The 16,313-nt window shown below is 52.0% G+C and overlaps 1 protein-coding gene across 1 annotated transcript; it reads left to right on the plus strand.

The window, feature by feature from the left end:
* The first annotated feature begins 1,260 nt into the window (after nt 1-1,260).
* On the plus strand, nt 1,261-3,230 carry NUPR1 (nuclear protein 1, transcriptional regulator). Its single transcript, XM_019648413.1, has 3 exons — nt 1,261-1,617; nt 2,008-2,157; nt 2,950-3,230. Exons 1-2 carry the CDS (start codon nt 1,506-1,508, stop codon nt 2,142-2,144), a joined length of 249 nt encoding a protein of 82 aa, XP_019503958.1. The 5' UTR covers nt 1,261-1,505; the 3' UTR covers nt 2,145-2,157; nt 2,950-3,230.
* Nucleotides 3,231-16,313: the final 13,083 nt, after the last annotated feature.

The following is a 16,313-nucleotide window of genomic DNA, read 5'->3' on the forward strand; positions in this document are numbered from 1 at the left end:
TGAGCAACAGTGGTTCAAGTCCAGCCCGAGCTGAGCAGCCGCTGAGCTGCCACAGGTAGCAGGATGGCTCAGCTAAAAAAAAAAAAAAAAAAAGATGGAATAGTGTTTCAACAGGCTCATAGCTGAGTGGGGAGGGTGAGCAGAGAAGGAACAGTTGCGCTGGGCTGAGAGGGTCCTGTTGTGTTGGAAACTACTAAGTTAAAAAGGAAAAAGAAAAAGAAAAAAAGCCTCCTTCGTTGCTCCAGACAGTGGGAGCTGGGAGCTGGTGCAGGAGCCTCTGCAGAGGCTTCAGTGGGCAACCAAGGGTGTGGTTTCCGTGGGGCAACAGGACCCACGGTCAGAGCCTTCAGGCAAGAGTGGAAAATTCCACTTCCACGTGTTTCTTATCTGAACCCCTTCATTTAATTCATTATTAAAGTGGTACAAACATCTGCTTACTTCATAATGTCTTCTACTTTGGTATATCCATATTTCAAAATAGATACTATTTTATTATGAATTAATATCCTTTTTTGTCTCATTTACATTACTGCGAGGGCATTCCACTGAGTTGCTTGGAAATTATGTGATTAACTCTTACATAGTGCAACTTACACTGGTGTGAGGGCCTTTCCGTGTAGTATCTCATTGGATCCTCTCACCAACTCTGGGAGGTAGATATAAATATAATCACCCTCATTTTATAGAGGAGACCACTGAGGCACAGAGAGGTGAAGTGACTTTTCTGGGGTCACACAGGAAGTAGTGGGTCAGGGGTTAGAGATCTGGCTCCAGAGTCCGCACTTTTAACCACTCTGCCGGCCTCCCTCTCAGGTGAGGGAAATGACCTAGGGACCCAGTTCAGGGTAACAAGGGGGTTTTACAAGATGCTTCTTATAAAAAAGGGGTGTTGGGTGTGGCAGGGAAGAGAACCACGGACCTAGCACATAGTATGTCGATATCCTCTCCCCACATCCTTCACGCCATATTCTGCCACCATGGTCCTGACTCTGAGCCAGAATCGTGGTGGAAGTGAGGGTCAGCTGTGTGGCCATGACCTTAAGCCCGGAAGGGGCACGTGGGGGGAAGGGGAGAGGACAGGAGATGGACAGAAAGGAGTGGGCCAGGTGAGGCCCTTGGCCCCTACTGACCAGGATCCCAAGGACTGTTTATGCCTAAACCTTGCCTTTTTTCCTCCTGCTCCCTAAGGGGCGGGGATCTCTTCTGTGGAAAATACCAGCAGGGCAGCGCCAGTGAGAGAGAGGAGGCAAGCGGGGCTGGGACTCACAGGACTCAGTCTTTTCTCCTCTCAGGACTGCTGTTTACTAGGCTGGGTTCTGGAAAGGGGCCAGATTGCATCAGACAGCGCCTGAGGGGCTGGAGCCAGGCTGCAGGCTGAGGAAGAGACGTGGCCTTATAAATTGGATCCAGTGAACGGGGAGGTGTCAGGAGATCAGACACAAACAAAGCTTTAGAAGGTGAAAGAGGGTGAGAGAGAGAGAGAGAGAGAGAGTAAAGGAGAACTGATGGCCGCCATCCCCACAGCAGTCAACCCAAACCGGCAGCCCCCAGGCCCCAAGGACGAAGACCCCAATCTGGATGAGTACGACCTTTACAGCCTGGCTTATTCTCACCTGGGTAAGGCCTGGCCCTGCCACCTTCCTGGTCCTTCCACTTCTGACCCCCGCACCCACATTAGGACCCCTCCTTGAACTTCTTTCCACTCCTCACCCTTTTCCAACCTGTTCCCTGAACCCCTCATCCACTGAGCAGTGTCCTACTCAGCTTGGGGGGCCTCACACATGCCTAGAAAGTTGGAGCAACAACAGATCATCTGGGGTAGCCCTCATTCCTCAGATGGAGAAAGAGGGACCATGACTGCCCAAAGCTATGTGGTGGCAATTCCCCCAGCTCCCTACTCCAACCCATGCTCTTTCCACTGCCGCATCCCACAATCCCCACCTCTCCTCTGAGGCTTGTCATCACGCCTCCAGCCACCTCACCTTGGGCTCTTGCCTCTGCTCCCAGGAGCGGGAGCCCGGAAAGGTCGCACCAAAAGAGAAGCTGCTGCCAACACCAACCGCCCCAGCCCTGGTGGGCACGAGAGGAAGCTGGTGACCAAGCTCCAGAATACAGAGCAGAATAAGCGGGAGGCACGGCCCTGAGACAGAGCTGGAGGTAAGGAGTCAGGGGCTCAGAGCACCTGTGAAGGTCCCTCCCTCTTCCTCGAAAGGACAGGGCTGAGTGTGCATGGTTGGGTGGGGACGAGGGGGGTCAAAGAACTGTTGTCTTAACATAGAATAAAACGAGACATACGTTTGACTCTGAGTTCCTAGTGACCACAGCAAAGGGGAAATGCAAACCCCTTTTTTTTTTCCATATTTTTTTATTGGGGAATTGGGGGGATGGGAACAGTGCTGGGGAATTGGGGGAAGGGGAACAGACAAGTTGCTGTCCTTTTGTTCTTCAGTCTAGTTGTGGAGGACGTTGCTTCACTGGCCCAAGTTGGCACCATCATTGCGCTCTTCCCGGGCGAGGCAGATCAGTCGCCAGCCTCTGGACGGCCGCTCACTGCGGCTGCTGGCCACTCACGCTGGCTGCTGGCTACACACGGTAGCCCATGGCAACCCACTGCAGCAGGGGCTGCAGCCTACGCCGTCGCCGGCGACTCACAGCAGCCCAGCTCCAGGTCGAGCTGTTGTTCAGCATCTTAGCTGTGGAGGGCAGTGTCACTGGCCCTCATATGTGGGATCCGAACCGGGGCCCTTTGGCGTCCCAAGCCAGCTCTTCAATGTGCCACTTGGCCGGCCCCAGACCCTTTCTTACTGGAGGGAAATCTGGTTTACAGGGAGGGAAACTGAGGCCCAGAGTGGGGAGGGTCTTTCTCTGGAGTCACAGAACAAGTGAGTAGGAGAGGCAGAATTAGGAACCAAGCTTCTGTCCGTTTCATCACCTGTTTTCCTTCCCCAGATGAGGCCAGAGCACGGACCCCACACAGCAACAGAGGCAGGACCACAGAGGAACAAGCACCTCGGGGCAGAACCCAGGCCTGCGTGCCCCCAGCCCCATCCCCAGGACTTACCCCACAGAGGCTCTGAGGGGAAGTGCCCCCCCAGCACCAGAAAAAGGGGAAGATAGGGAGCAAGAGGCAGGGAGTGGAGAGGTAGAGTCACGAAGACACCCCGCAAAGACACTGAAGAACCCAGAGCTCCCTGGGGTGGCGGCAACAATAAACAAAGCACAGAGCTGTACCTCGTTTTTGTCCTCTGTGTGTGGTTTTGTTTGTACACAGCTCTGCGTGTGTCTGCTGTGCAGGAACCGATGAGCATCTTTTGTCAAGTGTCTGTGGTTCTGTATCTGGGATGGGGGGTTTCTGATTTTGTGGGAGCCTGTAGGAGTGTGTGTGTGTGTGTCATGCTGCCCAAGAAACAAGCCCCTTCCCAGCTCCTCTCCATTTTTAGAGTAAGCATCTTGGTGATTATGTTGTATTCATATAAAACCAGCTTTTGTGAATGTTCCTTACTGACATCATCTGTAAAATGGAAAAAACTGAGAGTTAAAACATTAGGGGACTTGCCCCAAGTTCCTCAGGGCTCCATTTCAAGGATTCTTATTGTCCTCGAGTGTGAGGTGGGTTTCTTTGCCCAGGGGGCTGCCAGAGCAGCATTCTGGGAGGTCAGCTGAGGAGGACAGATTCTTACCTGGTGTGTTACCAGTCTCGGAACCAGAGTTTGAGAAGAACGTGGGGGCAAATAAGAGGTGTGATTGGAGCTAAGAGGATACACTGAGATATAAATCTGGGCTGCTGTAATGAAGATTCAAAATGGTATAGGAGTTTCTCTCTGTCATATAATAACAGCTCCAAAGGCAAGTAAGTACTCCTGGACTAAAATGGCAGCTCCACTGTGTCAGGGATCCCAGCTATTGTAGCTCACGGTTCTGCCACCTTCAAAGTATGGCTCCTCCTTGGAGGTCTAAGCTAGCTGCTCCCGTGCCTGCCATCATGTCTGCATCCCAGCCTGAGGAAAGAGAGCGGGCAAGGACCCGCGGAGACCATCCCAACTCATTTTTAAGGTCATAACCTAAAAGTAGAACCTAGCACATCTGCTTAGGATTTAATTACATGGCCACACCCAACCACAAGAGAAGTTCAGAAAATGTAGTATATAGCCACTTCGCGCGGTGTTAGCCAAACTTGGAAAGGGCAGGGTTTTAGTATTAAAGGAAACAGGAAGGAGTGAACCCTGGATAAAACTAGCAAGCAGCATTTTCCACAGACAGACTCAGCATAAATAGGGGGAGAAAACCCCCAGATCTGGCCCTGGGCAGAGCCTTTTTCCTCTCCTCCTCTCCCTTCCATGCAACCCAATGACTTTTTCAGAGCCTCAGCTTCCTCACCTGTCAAATGGTGAGACAACCCTCTTCTCTGTGTCCTTCAAAGGAGAAAACGGGCTGGGACGTGCTGTATCCCTCCCTGGCCAAGGCCACTCCCTGGGTACTAGGTCCTATGACACTTCCCAGAAGGCCCCATGTGCCTTCACCCCTCACTCCTGGCCTCTGATTGGCCTTCCCTGGCCCCGCCCTTCCCTGGCACAGCCTATGCTCCGGAGGCGTTTATGTAGCTGGTCCGGAAACCAAATAGTTCTTGGAAATTACAGAATGTTTGATCTGAAAGGATTCTGGGAGTCAGAGTTCCACTCTTTCAAGGCCTGGGGTGGGGGTCAGGGACTGACTTAAACACACATGAGGACAAGGGACTCAGGATAAGAACCCACTCTTGACTCTACCCTTCCAGGACCTCCTTCTTCTGTTCCACACCCTCTTTTCCTACACCCTTTCTTTTTCCTCTCCTGTTGACATGTAACCCCAATTTCTTGAGTTCCCCCTAAGAACGAGAGAGATGACTGACCTCTCTTCCCCACGGGGGACTTACAGAAACAGGTTGTCACAATGAATTCAAAGGATTCCCAGCTCCTCAGCAAAGAGCCGGGAAACTTACATGGGTCTCTTTATTTGCTTCACAAGCAGCCTGGTCCTCTTCCGCCCACTCCTTTCTCAAAGGCTAGCTTTCAGATGTATATTTTTAAAATTTCAGAATGACCCAAAGTTGATTTTTCACTAGCAATCGTGAAAGGTAATACTATTCATAGTAATAGTCACGCTACCATCATTGACGATCAGCCTCAGGGTTTTCCCAGCCTCCTGTTTCCCACAGCCCTTCTGTGACTGCCCTGTGTACATTCAAGCTCTACCATTATTTACTTTGAATTCAAAAAATGACCTCTACCTCCTTACCTTTTTACTCAAATGTATTTAACAAAGGAAATTACAAAACCCCCCCAAATGGAAACCAACCGTCCCGTGTCATCATTAGGAGATAACTGTTTGAAGAAACACCTAACTCCAACTTTTTAAGTCCACCTGTGAGGACCCTGTGTACAAGCAGTCCTAGGTGTTCACACCTGGAGAAAAACTGGTTCTTCACGAGCCAGACTCTTGGCCAGGTGTTCGGCAAACATGGGAGAAAGCTTCACCGTAATCACCTGGGAATTAAAGAAAATACTGCTGCCTGGGTTCCACTCCAGAGACGCTGATTTCACTGGTCTGGAGTGTAGCTTGGGCACTGGGACTTTGAAAAGTGACTCCAACATGTCATAAAGCTTGAGGACCACGGAGGCAGTGGGCTTTTGTCTCAGAGAGAGTCACAGCAAGAATTCCCATCCCACGCCACGGGCTTTCCTTACAGTGTGGCCTTGACACCCTCCTGCCCAATGGAGGCAGGGGACTGTGTCCCCTCCCTTTGAACATGGGACAACCTTTCCTGCTGCCTGACTGACAGAGGACAGCAGAGATGGTGCACTCAGAAAATGCCATGCCCCTCCACCTTTCTCCCTGGGGTTCTTGGAACCCCGCCCCCCTGCTTTGTGGACGTCCAACACGGCACACATGGGGAGACAATGTAGAAAGGCCACACGTTGGCATTCAGGGTTTCAGCCCAACTGGAGTCCCAGCTGAAAGCCCTCCTCAACCTCCAGACATGTGAGTGAAGGGAGACTGCAGATGGTTCCAGCTCCAGCTGTCAAGTCACCTCCAGTTGCAAGACTCCAATGGAGGCCTGAGATATTGCGGAGCGGAGACAAGCCAGGTCCAATTTCTGACCTCCAGAACCTGGAAGCATAACAAAATGATTGTTTCACAGCATTGCATTTGGGGATGGTTTGTTATGTCTCCCAGACCTACGTCCAGATCCCATCTGCAAACTTGGTTACGACCTTGCATCTCGATTTCCATATCTGTAAACAGGAGATGAAGAGCACGCCCACCTCCCTGGAAGGGTTTTGAGAACTCAAGGAAGCTGTGTTTTTTAAGCCCTTTGCGGATTACCTGACCCAGAAAAGGAACTTAAGGAGGTAGCAGAATCACGACGAACAGCACAGGCTCTGGGCTCAAACTCTGTGGGTTCAGGTTCCCACTCTCTTACTGTGTGACTGTGGGCCAGTTACCTGACCTTATTTTTGTCACACTGAATGTTTACCAGCGCCCTGCGGGAGAGAAAAGACCTGTGTCATGGTGTCACTACTGGTCAGAGGCTGAGCCAGTAGTAGACCAGGTGTGCTGCCACTTGTGCCCAAGCCTTCTGGAGAGCTCTGTGGCCTCCAGGGAGTGCCAGAGGGGAGCAAGCAAAGAAACAAGATCACCCCAGTCCCTGAGTCCCCAATGCAAGCAGCCAGCCTTGGCGGAGGGGACCTCTGTCCCGCAGCTAGACCAAGATCCCGGGTTCCTGTCAACCGGAAGCACTTGCTTTTCTTTGTAAAACAAGGTTTTTCTTTGCTCTTCTGATTACAAAAGCTGTAAATGCTGTGGCATCAGAAGAAAACCCCACCTCTGGTTCAGCCCTCCTGACAGAACACTCCCTCCTTCCAACGTGTGCAAAAACACTTACGTTATAAAATTAAAGTTCATTTGTAATCGCTTCGCAGACCGCTCACATCAGCTCTGTGCAGCCTTATCCTGTCCCCCTTTTCTGGAGAACTGGTTTGGAGAGTTTTGTTTTGTTCCGACTTGTCGGAGGAAATAATTATTCATTCAGCAAATGGTTATTGGCCAGGGAATGTTCTAGAAACTATGGGGACAGCAGGCAACTAGTTCTTTCCTCACGAGCTTACATTCTAGTGGGACAAACAGTCACAAGTAAACATACAGAAACAAGAGTTTCAGCTCAGCGTGTGCGATGTAAAATGCCTCACGGAGAGGTGGTATTTAAGCCAAGGCCAAGAGGAAGTGAGGGAGTGATTCCTGCTGAAATTCCTGTCGATTTCCTTCAGAGCACATAGTACCATCTGACAAACTACACATTTTACTTATTAATTTATCGTCCAGGGTTACGGGAGATGACCACAAGCAGCTGAATAGCCCGAGGCCACAAGAAGGGCTGGAGGCTGAGTGACCCCAGGCAGAGAGCGGGGCTTGGGTTGGGCCATGGGGTTCAGGCAGGAACCTCAGTGCCCTCTCTTTTTCACAGGCCTGACACCATCCCCCCAAGTCAGGTGCTGTGCCCTGCTCTGTGGAGGAGACGCACTATTCCTCAGGGGTCTCCCGCACTTGTCCTGGGCGACGGCCTCTCTGTCACCATCCTTCCTGACGTGGTTCCCCACTGCCCATTTGACATAGTCCCTATTCTTTTCTTTTTTTAAATTGTTTTGGGGAACAGTGTGTTTTTCCAGGACCCATCAGCTCCAAGTCAAGTAGTTGTTTCAATCTAATTGTGGAGGGCACAGCTCAGTGACCCATGTGGGGATCGAACCGGCAACCTTGGTGTTATGAGCACTGCGCTCTAACCACCTGGGTTAACCTGCTGCCCCACCCTATTCTGGAGCCTGGCATTCCAGGACCTCTTCCCCTTGTGGTTCCTCATCCTCAGGGCTGGTGCCTGGCACACAGTAGGTGCTCAAAAAATATTCATGAACGAATGTGGCAGAAATAGTCTTGCTTCATACCACCCTTTTTGCCAGGGTCCTATCTCCTCTCCCTTCTACTCGTCAGAATTCCACCGATTCTGAATAATAACCCCTTTCCACTATACAGAGTTTCCCCCTATCCAGTCATCCAGCAGATCTGACTATTACGTCATCAGAGGTAATAGGCAACTAGAGTCATATCCCCATTTTACAGACACAGGAACCGAAGCTCAACAGGAAAATGAGTTGCTAGGAGCTGTCAGCTGTTTGGAGGCACAGGTGGACCTGGAGCCCCTAAGCCAGGAGCCGGGTCCGGGTCAGAGATTCTCGGGCCGGAAGCTTCCCCGGATCCCTGCCAGTAACCGCCTGGTCTTCACAGTGGCTCTTGGCAGCTCACACTGGTTGCCAGCCACTCACGGAAGCTCATGGCAGCTCATTGTAGCCTCACTGCAGTCTACGCCATCGCCTGCGACTCACGGCAGCCCGGCTCCAGGTCGAGCTGTTGTTCACCATCTTAGCCATAGAGGGCGCAGCGTCACTGGCCCTAATGTGGGATCTGAACTGGAGGCCTGCTGCTCAGAGCTGGCGTCCCAAGCCAGCTCTTAACCAACGCGCCACTCAGCCGGCCCTAACCATCGCGCCACTCGGCTGGCCCATAAATTATACTTTTATTTGCCAATTATATCTCCATTAAGTTGGGAGGGCAAAAAGAGTGTGGATTCTCAAGTCATATCATGTTAGTTCTAATTTCTATTAATAATGCAATTTCTAATAATGTTATTGTTGTTTAACCTCAGTTTCCTCATCTGTAAAATGGGCTGTTTTGAGGATGACACAAGTTTACACATGTAAAGCTGTTAGAACAGGGTCTGGCACACAGAGAAGGCTCAGCTAACGCTAACTACTATGTTAGGCAGCATTGCACAGCGATTGAGAACACCAGGTGTCCTGGTTCAAATCCCAGAGCTGCCAATTACTAGCTCTGTAACCTTGGGCACAAAGCCTTAACCTCTCTGGGCTTCCGTTTCCTCTTCTTTTAAAATAAACATGAATAGGGGTGACCAGTTAGCTCAGTTGGTTAGAGCATGGTGCTGATAACACCAAGGTTGCTGGTTCGATCCCTGCCTGGGCCGCTGTGAGCTGCACCCTCCACAACTAGATTGAAGGACAACGATTTGACTTGGAGCTGATGGGTCCTAGAAAAAACACAGTTACCCAATAAAAAAAAAAAGAAATTCTTTAAAATAAAAAATCTAATCTAGGGTGGCCAGTTAGCTCAGTTAGTTAGAGCGTGGTGCTGATAACACCAAGGTTGCTGGTACAATCCCCACATGGGCCACTGTGAGCTGTGCCCTCCTTTAAAAAAAAAGATCTAGTCTGTGATTTTTGACATTGGAAATCAATTGTGAAGGTAGATCAAAGCAGGGGAGGGGACATGTGCTATATGTGGCAGAAACACAATTCAGAGTAGCGTAAGCTTGTGAAACAGAACATTTCAGATTGGACTGCTTCAGGAATAGTTGGATCCAGGAGCTCAGAGTACATCATAACTAGGATTCCCATCTCCCTCACTAGCTCTCAGCTCTGCTTCCCCATGCGTTGGCTCCAGACTAAGGCAGGGTCTTTCCTCACTGCAGCCCCTAGCAGATCCAGGCTCCCATCCTCCCAGCTTAGCATTCTCTGCAAAGGAAAAGCCTCTCTCCTGACAGGAAGTCCAGGGACTGACTCTCAGTGTGTCACATCCCTATCCTTGAACTGTTCACTGCGGCGTGGGGCTGGCTTGGCCTGGGTCATGGCCCCATCATGGGAGTGTCAGCCACTGAGAGAGAGGATGGATAATTCCCCAAAGGAAAACCCAGATGCTTTTTTAAAAAATGTATGCAAAAAGAAGAAATGGAGGCTGGCCGAGTGGTGCATTGGTTAAGAGTTGGCTTGGGAGCGTGAGTTCTGAGCAGCAGGGCCACTGGTTCGGATCCCACATGGGCCAGTGACACTGCCCTCTACAGCTAAGATGGTGAACAATAGCTTGATCTGGAACTGGGCTGCTGTGAATCGTGAGTGATGGCGTAGGCTGCAGCCCCTGTTGCAGTGGGCTGCCATAAGCTACCATGAGTAACCGGCAGCCAGAGTGAGCTGCCGTGAGCAGCCATGAGCAGCCATCCAATGGCCGGTGACCAATCTGCCTCAGCTGGGAAGAGTGCAATGATCACAATACCAACATGGGCCATTGAAGTGACGTCCTCCACAACTAGACTGAAGAACAAAAGGATAGCAACTTGTCTGTTTCCCGATTCCCCAACGCTGTTCCCTCCCCCAATTCCCCAATAAAATCTTCTAAAAAAAAGAAGAAATGGGTGGGCAGGTGGAAATGACCGATGGCAACTGCTTCTCAATCAATGAATGCTCTTCTCTGCTTGTCCTCTTACCAGCTGACCAAGTGACAATCTTTGCTTGAAAAGCTCCCAATACAGAGGGTGCCAAAAAACAACAACAACAACGTATACACATTTTAAGAAAGGAACAAACTGTATTAAAATTACACTGATGGGAACCACTGCGAGCGCCTCTTGGAATAGCAGAAGTCAAACGTGACTCGTATTCATCTTTTGTGATTGGTATATATTGAGTATGACAATTATAATCTTTTGTGATCGGTATATATTGAGCGATACAATGAAAAATTTTTTTTCCTTTCTTAAAATGTGTAGACATTTTTCTGGCACTCTCTGTATATTAATAGCACTTTCCCGTGTCCAGAGCACCAGAACCCACATTCACGTCTTCTTCCCTTCTCTATGCTGTGCCCATTCTCCAGGGGAAGACATGAAGGTCAAACAGTGCCTTGCCAGCATCTCCCAGTAAGTTACAAACTGCCCTGCTTTGTCCTGGTCTCCCTGGTCCAGTCTTCTCAGACAGGTGGCTGCCCTGTGAGGGAGCAGCATGGCTCCCACACCTCTGCGTTCAACCCCCGAGTCTGTCTCCCCCTCTCCTGCCCAGGGGACCCTGACCCGTGACGCCCACTTCAATACAGGAATATGAAAGGGGTGGAAGTTGTTCGTACCCTCATTGCTAACAGGACCCAGATGTCTGATGAGGCGGGTGGAGGCTCAGGGTCTGGAGACGACCCTGTAGGTTTTAGATGGGACCAAAAGGTGCGGAAAAATTGAAAGGCTAAGAGACTCGCATCTAGATCTTAGGCTGTTTACGGTGTCTTAGTGTGGGTGGGAATGGGGTGGGACAGTCCTCAGAGCCACGGAGAGAAAAAGGCGTTTATGAGAAGATGAGACTTGAAGGAAAAGAGTGGAGGGAGGAGTGCTCTTGGCAGAGGGAGCAGCTGGCACAAAGGTCCCCTGTGTAGGAGTGTGCCCGTGTGTTTGTGGGGCAGCTCGGGGGCCAGGGACAGCACAGAAGAGGTCAGTGGAAGGGGTCATGATGACCTTGTAAGCCCTTGGAAGGGTTTGTGCTTTTACTCAGAGTGAGATGAGGAGCCATGGGACTCAGTGACTCCGTTGTCCAGATAGCCTATTGGGACCCAGGGCCAAAGTTGAGGCAGGAGGAAGAAAAGTGGGTGGGCAGAAATACACATGTGCTAGGGCTGGCCGAGTGGCTCAGTTGGTTAAGAGCTCGCTCAAGAGTTTGAGCTCTGAGCAACAGCGGTTCGAGTCCAGCCCGAGCTGAGCAGCCGCTGAGCTGCCAACAGGTAGCAGGATGGCTCAGCTAAAAAAAAAAAGAAAAAAAGAAATACACATGTGCTATACATTCTTTTGTACAAATCAGTATATAAAAATAGACGCAGTGTGGGGCCGGCTGAGTGGCTCAGTTGGTTAAGAGCTCGCTCAAGAGTTTGAGCTCTGAGCAACAGCGGTTCGAGTCCAGCCCGAGCTGAGCAGCCGCTGAGCTGCCAACAGGTAGCAGGATGGCTCAGCTAAAAAAAAAAAAAAAAAAAAAATAGACGCAGTGAGAGTGTCCCATTCCTGGGGAGTGAACTGTTCACTCTCCTGGGGGGGGTCCCTCATGGAGTGCGCAGGACAAGTGAGGGACATGGCAGCCAGGGGTGGCTGACACCCTGTGGAGGATGCCAGGGGAGTGGGGCCCAGCTTCAGCCTTGGAGCATAGCGCTCCTGGAGGACCTGGTGTCGACCCAGGGCCTGCTGGCCTCTCTCAGACAGCTGGCGGGACCTGTCCTGGGGCTCAGCCCAGGTTTGTCTCCACTCCTAGTCCTCTTCACAGGAGGCCTCATCTGGCCTAGGAGGCAAGTCCCACAGTGGTTCTTAGCTCTGCGCTTGTCCACACCGTGGCCCAGGGCCTGGCTGGTTGGCTCCCTGGGGTTTCTGCTTCTGGCTTGAGTTCTGCTCTGACGCATGTCTCTCAGTCACCAGGCCCCTCTGCCCGTGTCCCCCCATCACCACCTGTCCCCCTACCCATCCCTGCTTCCTCAGCTCTAACTGCAGCCTCCTCTGTTCCTTACCCTCTTCCTCCAACTTTCCTCAGCTTTTTTCTGCCCATCGATCAGAATCGTCCGTGTATCCTTGTGGGTCAGGCCTTAACACTACTAATAATAGGGAAAACCTACAGTCTGACCACATGCCAGGCCCTGTTCTAAGCACGTGACAATTGCTCATTGAATCCTCTAAGCAGTCTTACGAGTTTATATTATTTTCCTCATGTCATAGATGATGAAACTGAGGTTAAGTAACTCGCCTAAGATCACACCAACTTGGAGCTGTGTAAGGAGTGGGGGGTCTGTCTGCTGCCCGAAGGGGCCGTGCCCTGTGACAGCCCTGCATCCTACCCAGTCTACCGTCACGTGTGGACTGAGACGTGGGCCTCATTTGACAGATGGGGAAACTGAAGTGCACAGTGTTTGGGCGTCTTGCTGGAGAGGGCGCCCGTGGGAAAGGGCAGAGCAGAGCTGGGACTCGAGCCGGGACTTTTCGTCTTTGGGCTGGTGTTTTTCCTCTGGCAGCTCTTCTTCCAGGCTTTGAACACTTCCTGCCTGGCACTCAACAGACCTGGCCTCCCAACTTCTCTTCACGGCCTGTGCTGCTTAGGAACTCTCAGTGATGACCACCTGGTCCTTGGGAAGCAGGGGGTGGGGGTGGGAGGGACCCCTTTCTCTCAGCCCCGCCCTTGGGGCCTGCCATGGCCTGATGGGAAAAGAGGCGGGGCCTTTTCCCCTCACCAGGCTCCTCTTCCCAGAGTTGAAGGTGGTAGGAGGGGGCGGAATCCTGCTAGACCCTAGGTGTCGGGTGGGGTAGCAGGGTGCCCGTGGACCACAGGAGAGAGAGCCAGTGATCAGGCTGGGACTCTGGCCTCGTGCACCTCCACTGTCCTGGGAGGGGGTGGGTGCAGTGCTTCCCCTCGGGGCTCACCTTCTGTTGGGGAGACTCAAAGGTGTGGCCCCAGCTCCAGCCCGACCTCACCCCTCCCCCAGCCTCCCTGCCTTCACTAAAATCCATCTTGGTTTCTCCTAGGGATTAGTTCCAAGCCTCAATGCTGACATTACCGGGCCCAGGGATTCCCCACACCAGCCCAAGCTGAAAATGGGGGACTCGAGTTCCAGTCTTCATTCTGTCACTGATCAACTGGGTGACCTTGAACAAGATTTCCCCCTCCCTGTTCCATCCTGATGTCACATCTGAAACTTCTGTTTCCTAAGCTCAGGATTCCCGAGCAGCCCCATGGAATGCCCCACTGGCTCAGAGCTGCAATGAGGGCTCACAAAATAATCAGAAAATTGGTGGATGGTTCTTTCTCTTTTTAAAAATCATCTAGGTTTTAATTCCTCTACGTAATACGAGTGGCAGCATCTGCCAATTGCTATCACTTTTCAAGGAGGAAACTGAGGTCCAGGGCAGGCGAGTGACTCACCTGAGGTCACCAAAAGGGTTAGCTACACACTGCCGTCCACAGCCCAGTGTTCCTAGCTTCCTTTCCAGCCGTTCTCACCCCTCACCACATCGTTTCCATTTCCTGCTGGCCTCAGTCCAAGCCTCAGCCCACCATCCAGGAGTCACTTGTGGAAACTGAGGCCCAAGTAGGTAGGGATGGGCCCAGGCCAATCCTCCAAGGATATGGACAGAGGCTGTCACTGCCCTCCTTGGCCCTTTGGCTTCTTGCCAAGGATCTGCTAAGATCATCAGCTCAGGGCCATGCCCAGGTAGCCCCTTTATATCCTTCAGCGCTCAGCTGGGGCTTTGGCCGGAGTGGGAGAAGGCTGACAGTGAGACCTCAGGGCTCAGGTGGCCCCAGACCTGCTGCTCCATCCAGGCAGCTTACAGATCACCTGCCACGAGCAAAACCTAGATGAGGCGCTTGTGGCCGAAGGCATATTTGTTGCATAGCTTATCATGAATCTGCTACTGTTAAGCTGCTGGGATACATCAGTGCACAAAACAGGAAAAAATCCCCGCCTTTGTGGAACCCACATCCTAGTGCATGGAGACAGACACAAATAAATGAGAAAATGTAAAATAGTTAAAATTAGTAGAGATCTAAAATGCTATGCAGTATAGCAATGCAGGGAAACAGGTAGAGAGGGCAGGGTTGCCTTTGTTAGCCAGATGGTCAGCGAAGACCCCTATTAGAGAAGGTGACATTGTAGCAGAGATCTTAAGGAGAGAGTGAGCTTTGCAGATTTCTGGGAGAAGGAAGAACAAGTACAAAGGTCCTGAGGCACGAGCATGCCTGGCATGTTCTAGGAACGAGGAGGACAGTATGGCTGGAGTGAGGACAGAGTATGAGTGAGGATAGAGTGAGCAAGATACACAAGTGCGGAACTGTCCATCGGAGACAAGATTTATGGCAGGAAAGGATGAGCCATTTGGGGAGGACAGAGAAGGTTGAGGAGCGGGAACACCAGAGAAGGCAATGAGAGCATCACAGGTAGAGAGACCAGCTTGTGCAAAGGCAAGGAGGTATGAAAAGGCTCGTCCTGTTTAGGCACGAGGAGCAGTGGCTGGAGCAGGATCAGGGCAGGAGTGAGAGGGAGGCGGGAGGAGTCAGCTGCCGCCAGACTGGGAAGGGCAGAGAAGCAGCAAGGGGCAAGAGGTCTCAGGGACCCCTAAAAGAAGTTTGGGAGGGCCAAGAGGCTGTGGCCAGAGAGCAGGAGATGGGGTCCTGGGTTGGAAAGGTACAGCAGTTCTGGGTGATGGCAAAAGTCAGGAGTGGCTGTGGTCGAGGGGTGAGTAGGGTGGTCATGCTTCTAGGATGCTGACAGGATTTGGGGATGTGAGGAAGACCAGGTAGGGTGTCTGTCTGTTGTCACCATCAGCCCCCCCAGTGGGGAGCTCCAGGTTCATGGGATGGAGGGGAGTGAGCTGTCACCACTGGGGGGCACTGAAAGGAAACCAGTCTGGGCTAGGAGGTGCCAGCTGCTCTTTTTCCTCCTCCGCCGGCAGGCCTCTGGGATTGCTCCCTGGCTGGTGCTGGTACTTTCCCTAGCAACTGGTCCCAAGCTGCCTTGGTGGGCAGTGCCCAAGCAGGGTGTAGGGAGGGGAAGCCCCTTTGGTTTCTGTCTCAAAGCAGGGACCCAGCAGGGAAACCCCAGAGGTCCCAAAAGGAAAGTGGCAGCAGTGGGCCTCAGGGAAGACCAAGAAACCCCCATCTTCTCCCTGAAGATGGGAAATCCAGGGTGGGGCTTAGGGCGGGCTGTGCTGGAAGGGAGATCTGTGGTTGATGCAACCCAGCCTGAACAGTTCTCTACAGAGCAGAAACGCCAGGGTTATTCTGGGATCTGGCTCAGCCCTACACCTGACCTCATACAACTCCAACCTGGCCATGGTCTGAGCCCTGACCCTCAACTCTTATCCCAGCCCAATCTTCAGCCCTGACTTGGGTCACAGGCTCAATCAGAACCTTGGCCGTAGACCGAGCCCTGTGCCCCACCTGGACTGAGCTCTAAGCCCAACCCCGATTGGTCCCAGGCAGAGTCTCCAGCTCATCGATAGCCCTGACACCAAATGTGGAGCCAGAATGTTGGCCTCAGACGAAGCTCTGAGTCCAATCCTGGAGCATGGCCTGATCCTGGTTATAGAGCGAGCTCTCATCCAAGATCTGACTCAAGACTGAGCTCTTGGTCCTGAATGAAACTTATCCAGCCCTGACCCTGGCTATGGACTGAGCCCTGATGCTGCCAAATCTGAGGCCCCCCTGCCCCACACAAAGCCCCATCCCAGGCACCCAGTGAACCCTGGCTTCCCTGACATTCCCTTCCTCAGCCATCTGGTAAACCAGAAGAGAGTAAAACCCCCCAAGTCCCCTCTGATGGGCAGTCCCCTTACCTGGCCATCCATCTTTTGAAGGACAGTAGGCAGGTCCTGGAACTAGGGTGATAATGACAGAGCAGAGAAACAGGAGGGGGTTCAAGTCTCTGGG

This window comes from Hipposideros armiger, unplaced genomic scaffold (assembly GCF_001890085.2).
Source record: "Hipposideros armiger isolate ML-2016 unplaced genomic scaffold, ASM189008v1 scaffold_126, whole genome shotgun sequence".
NCBI classification, from domain to species: domain Eukaryota; kingdom Metazoa; phylum Chordata; class Mammalia; order Chiroptera; family Hipposideridae; genus Hipposideros; species Hipposideros armiger.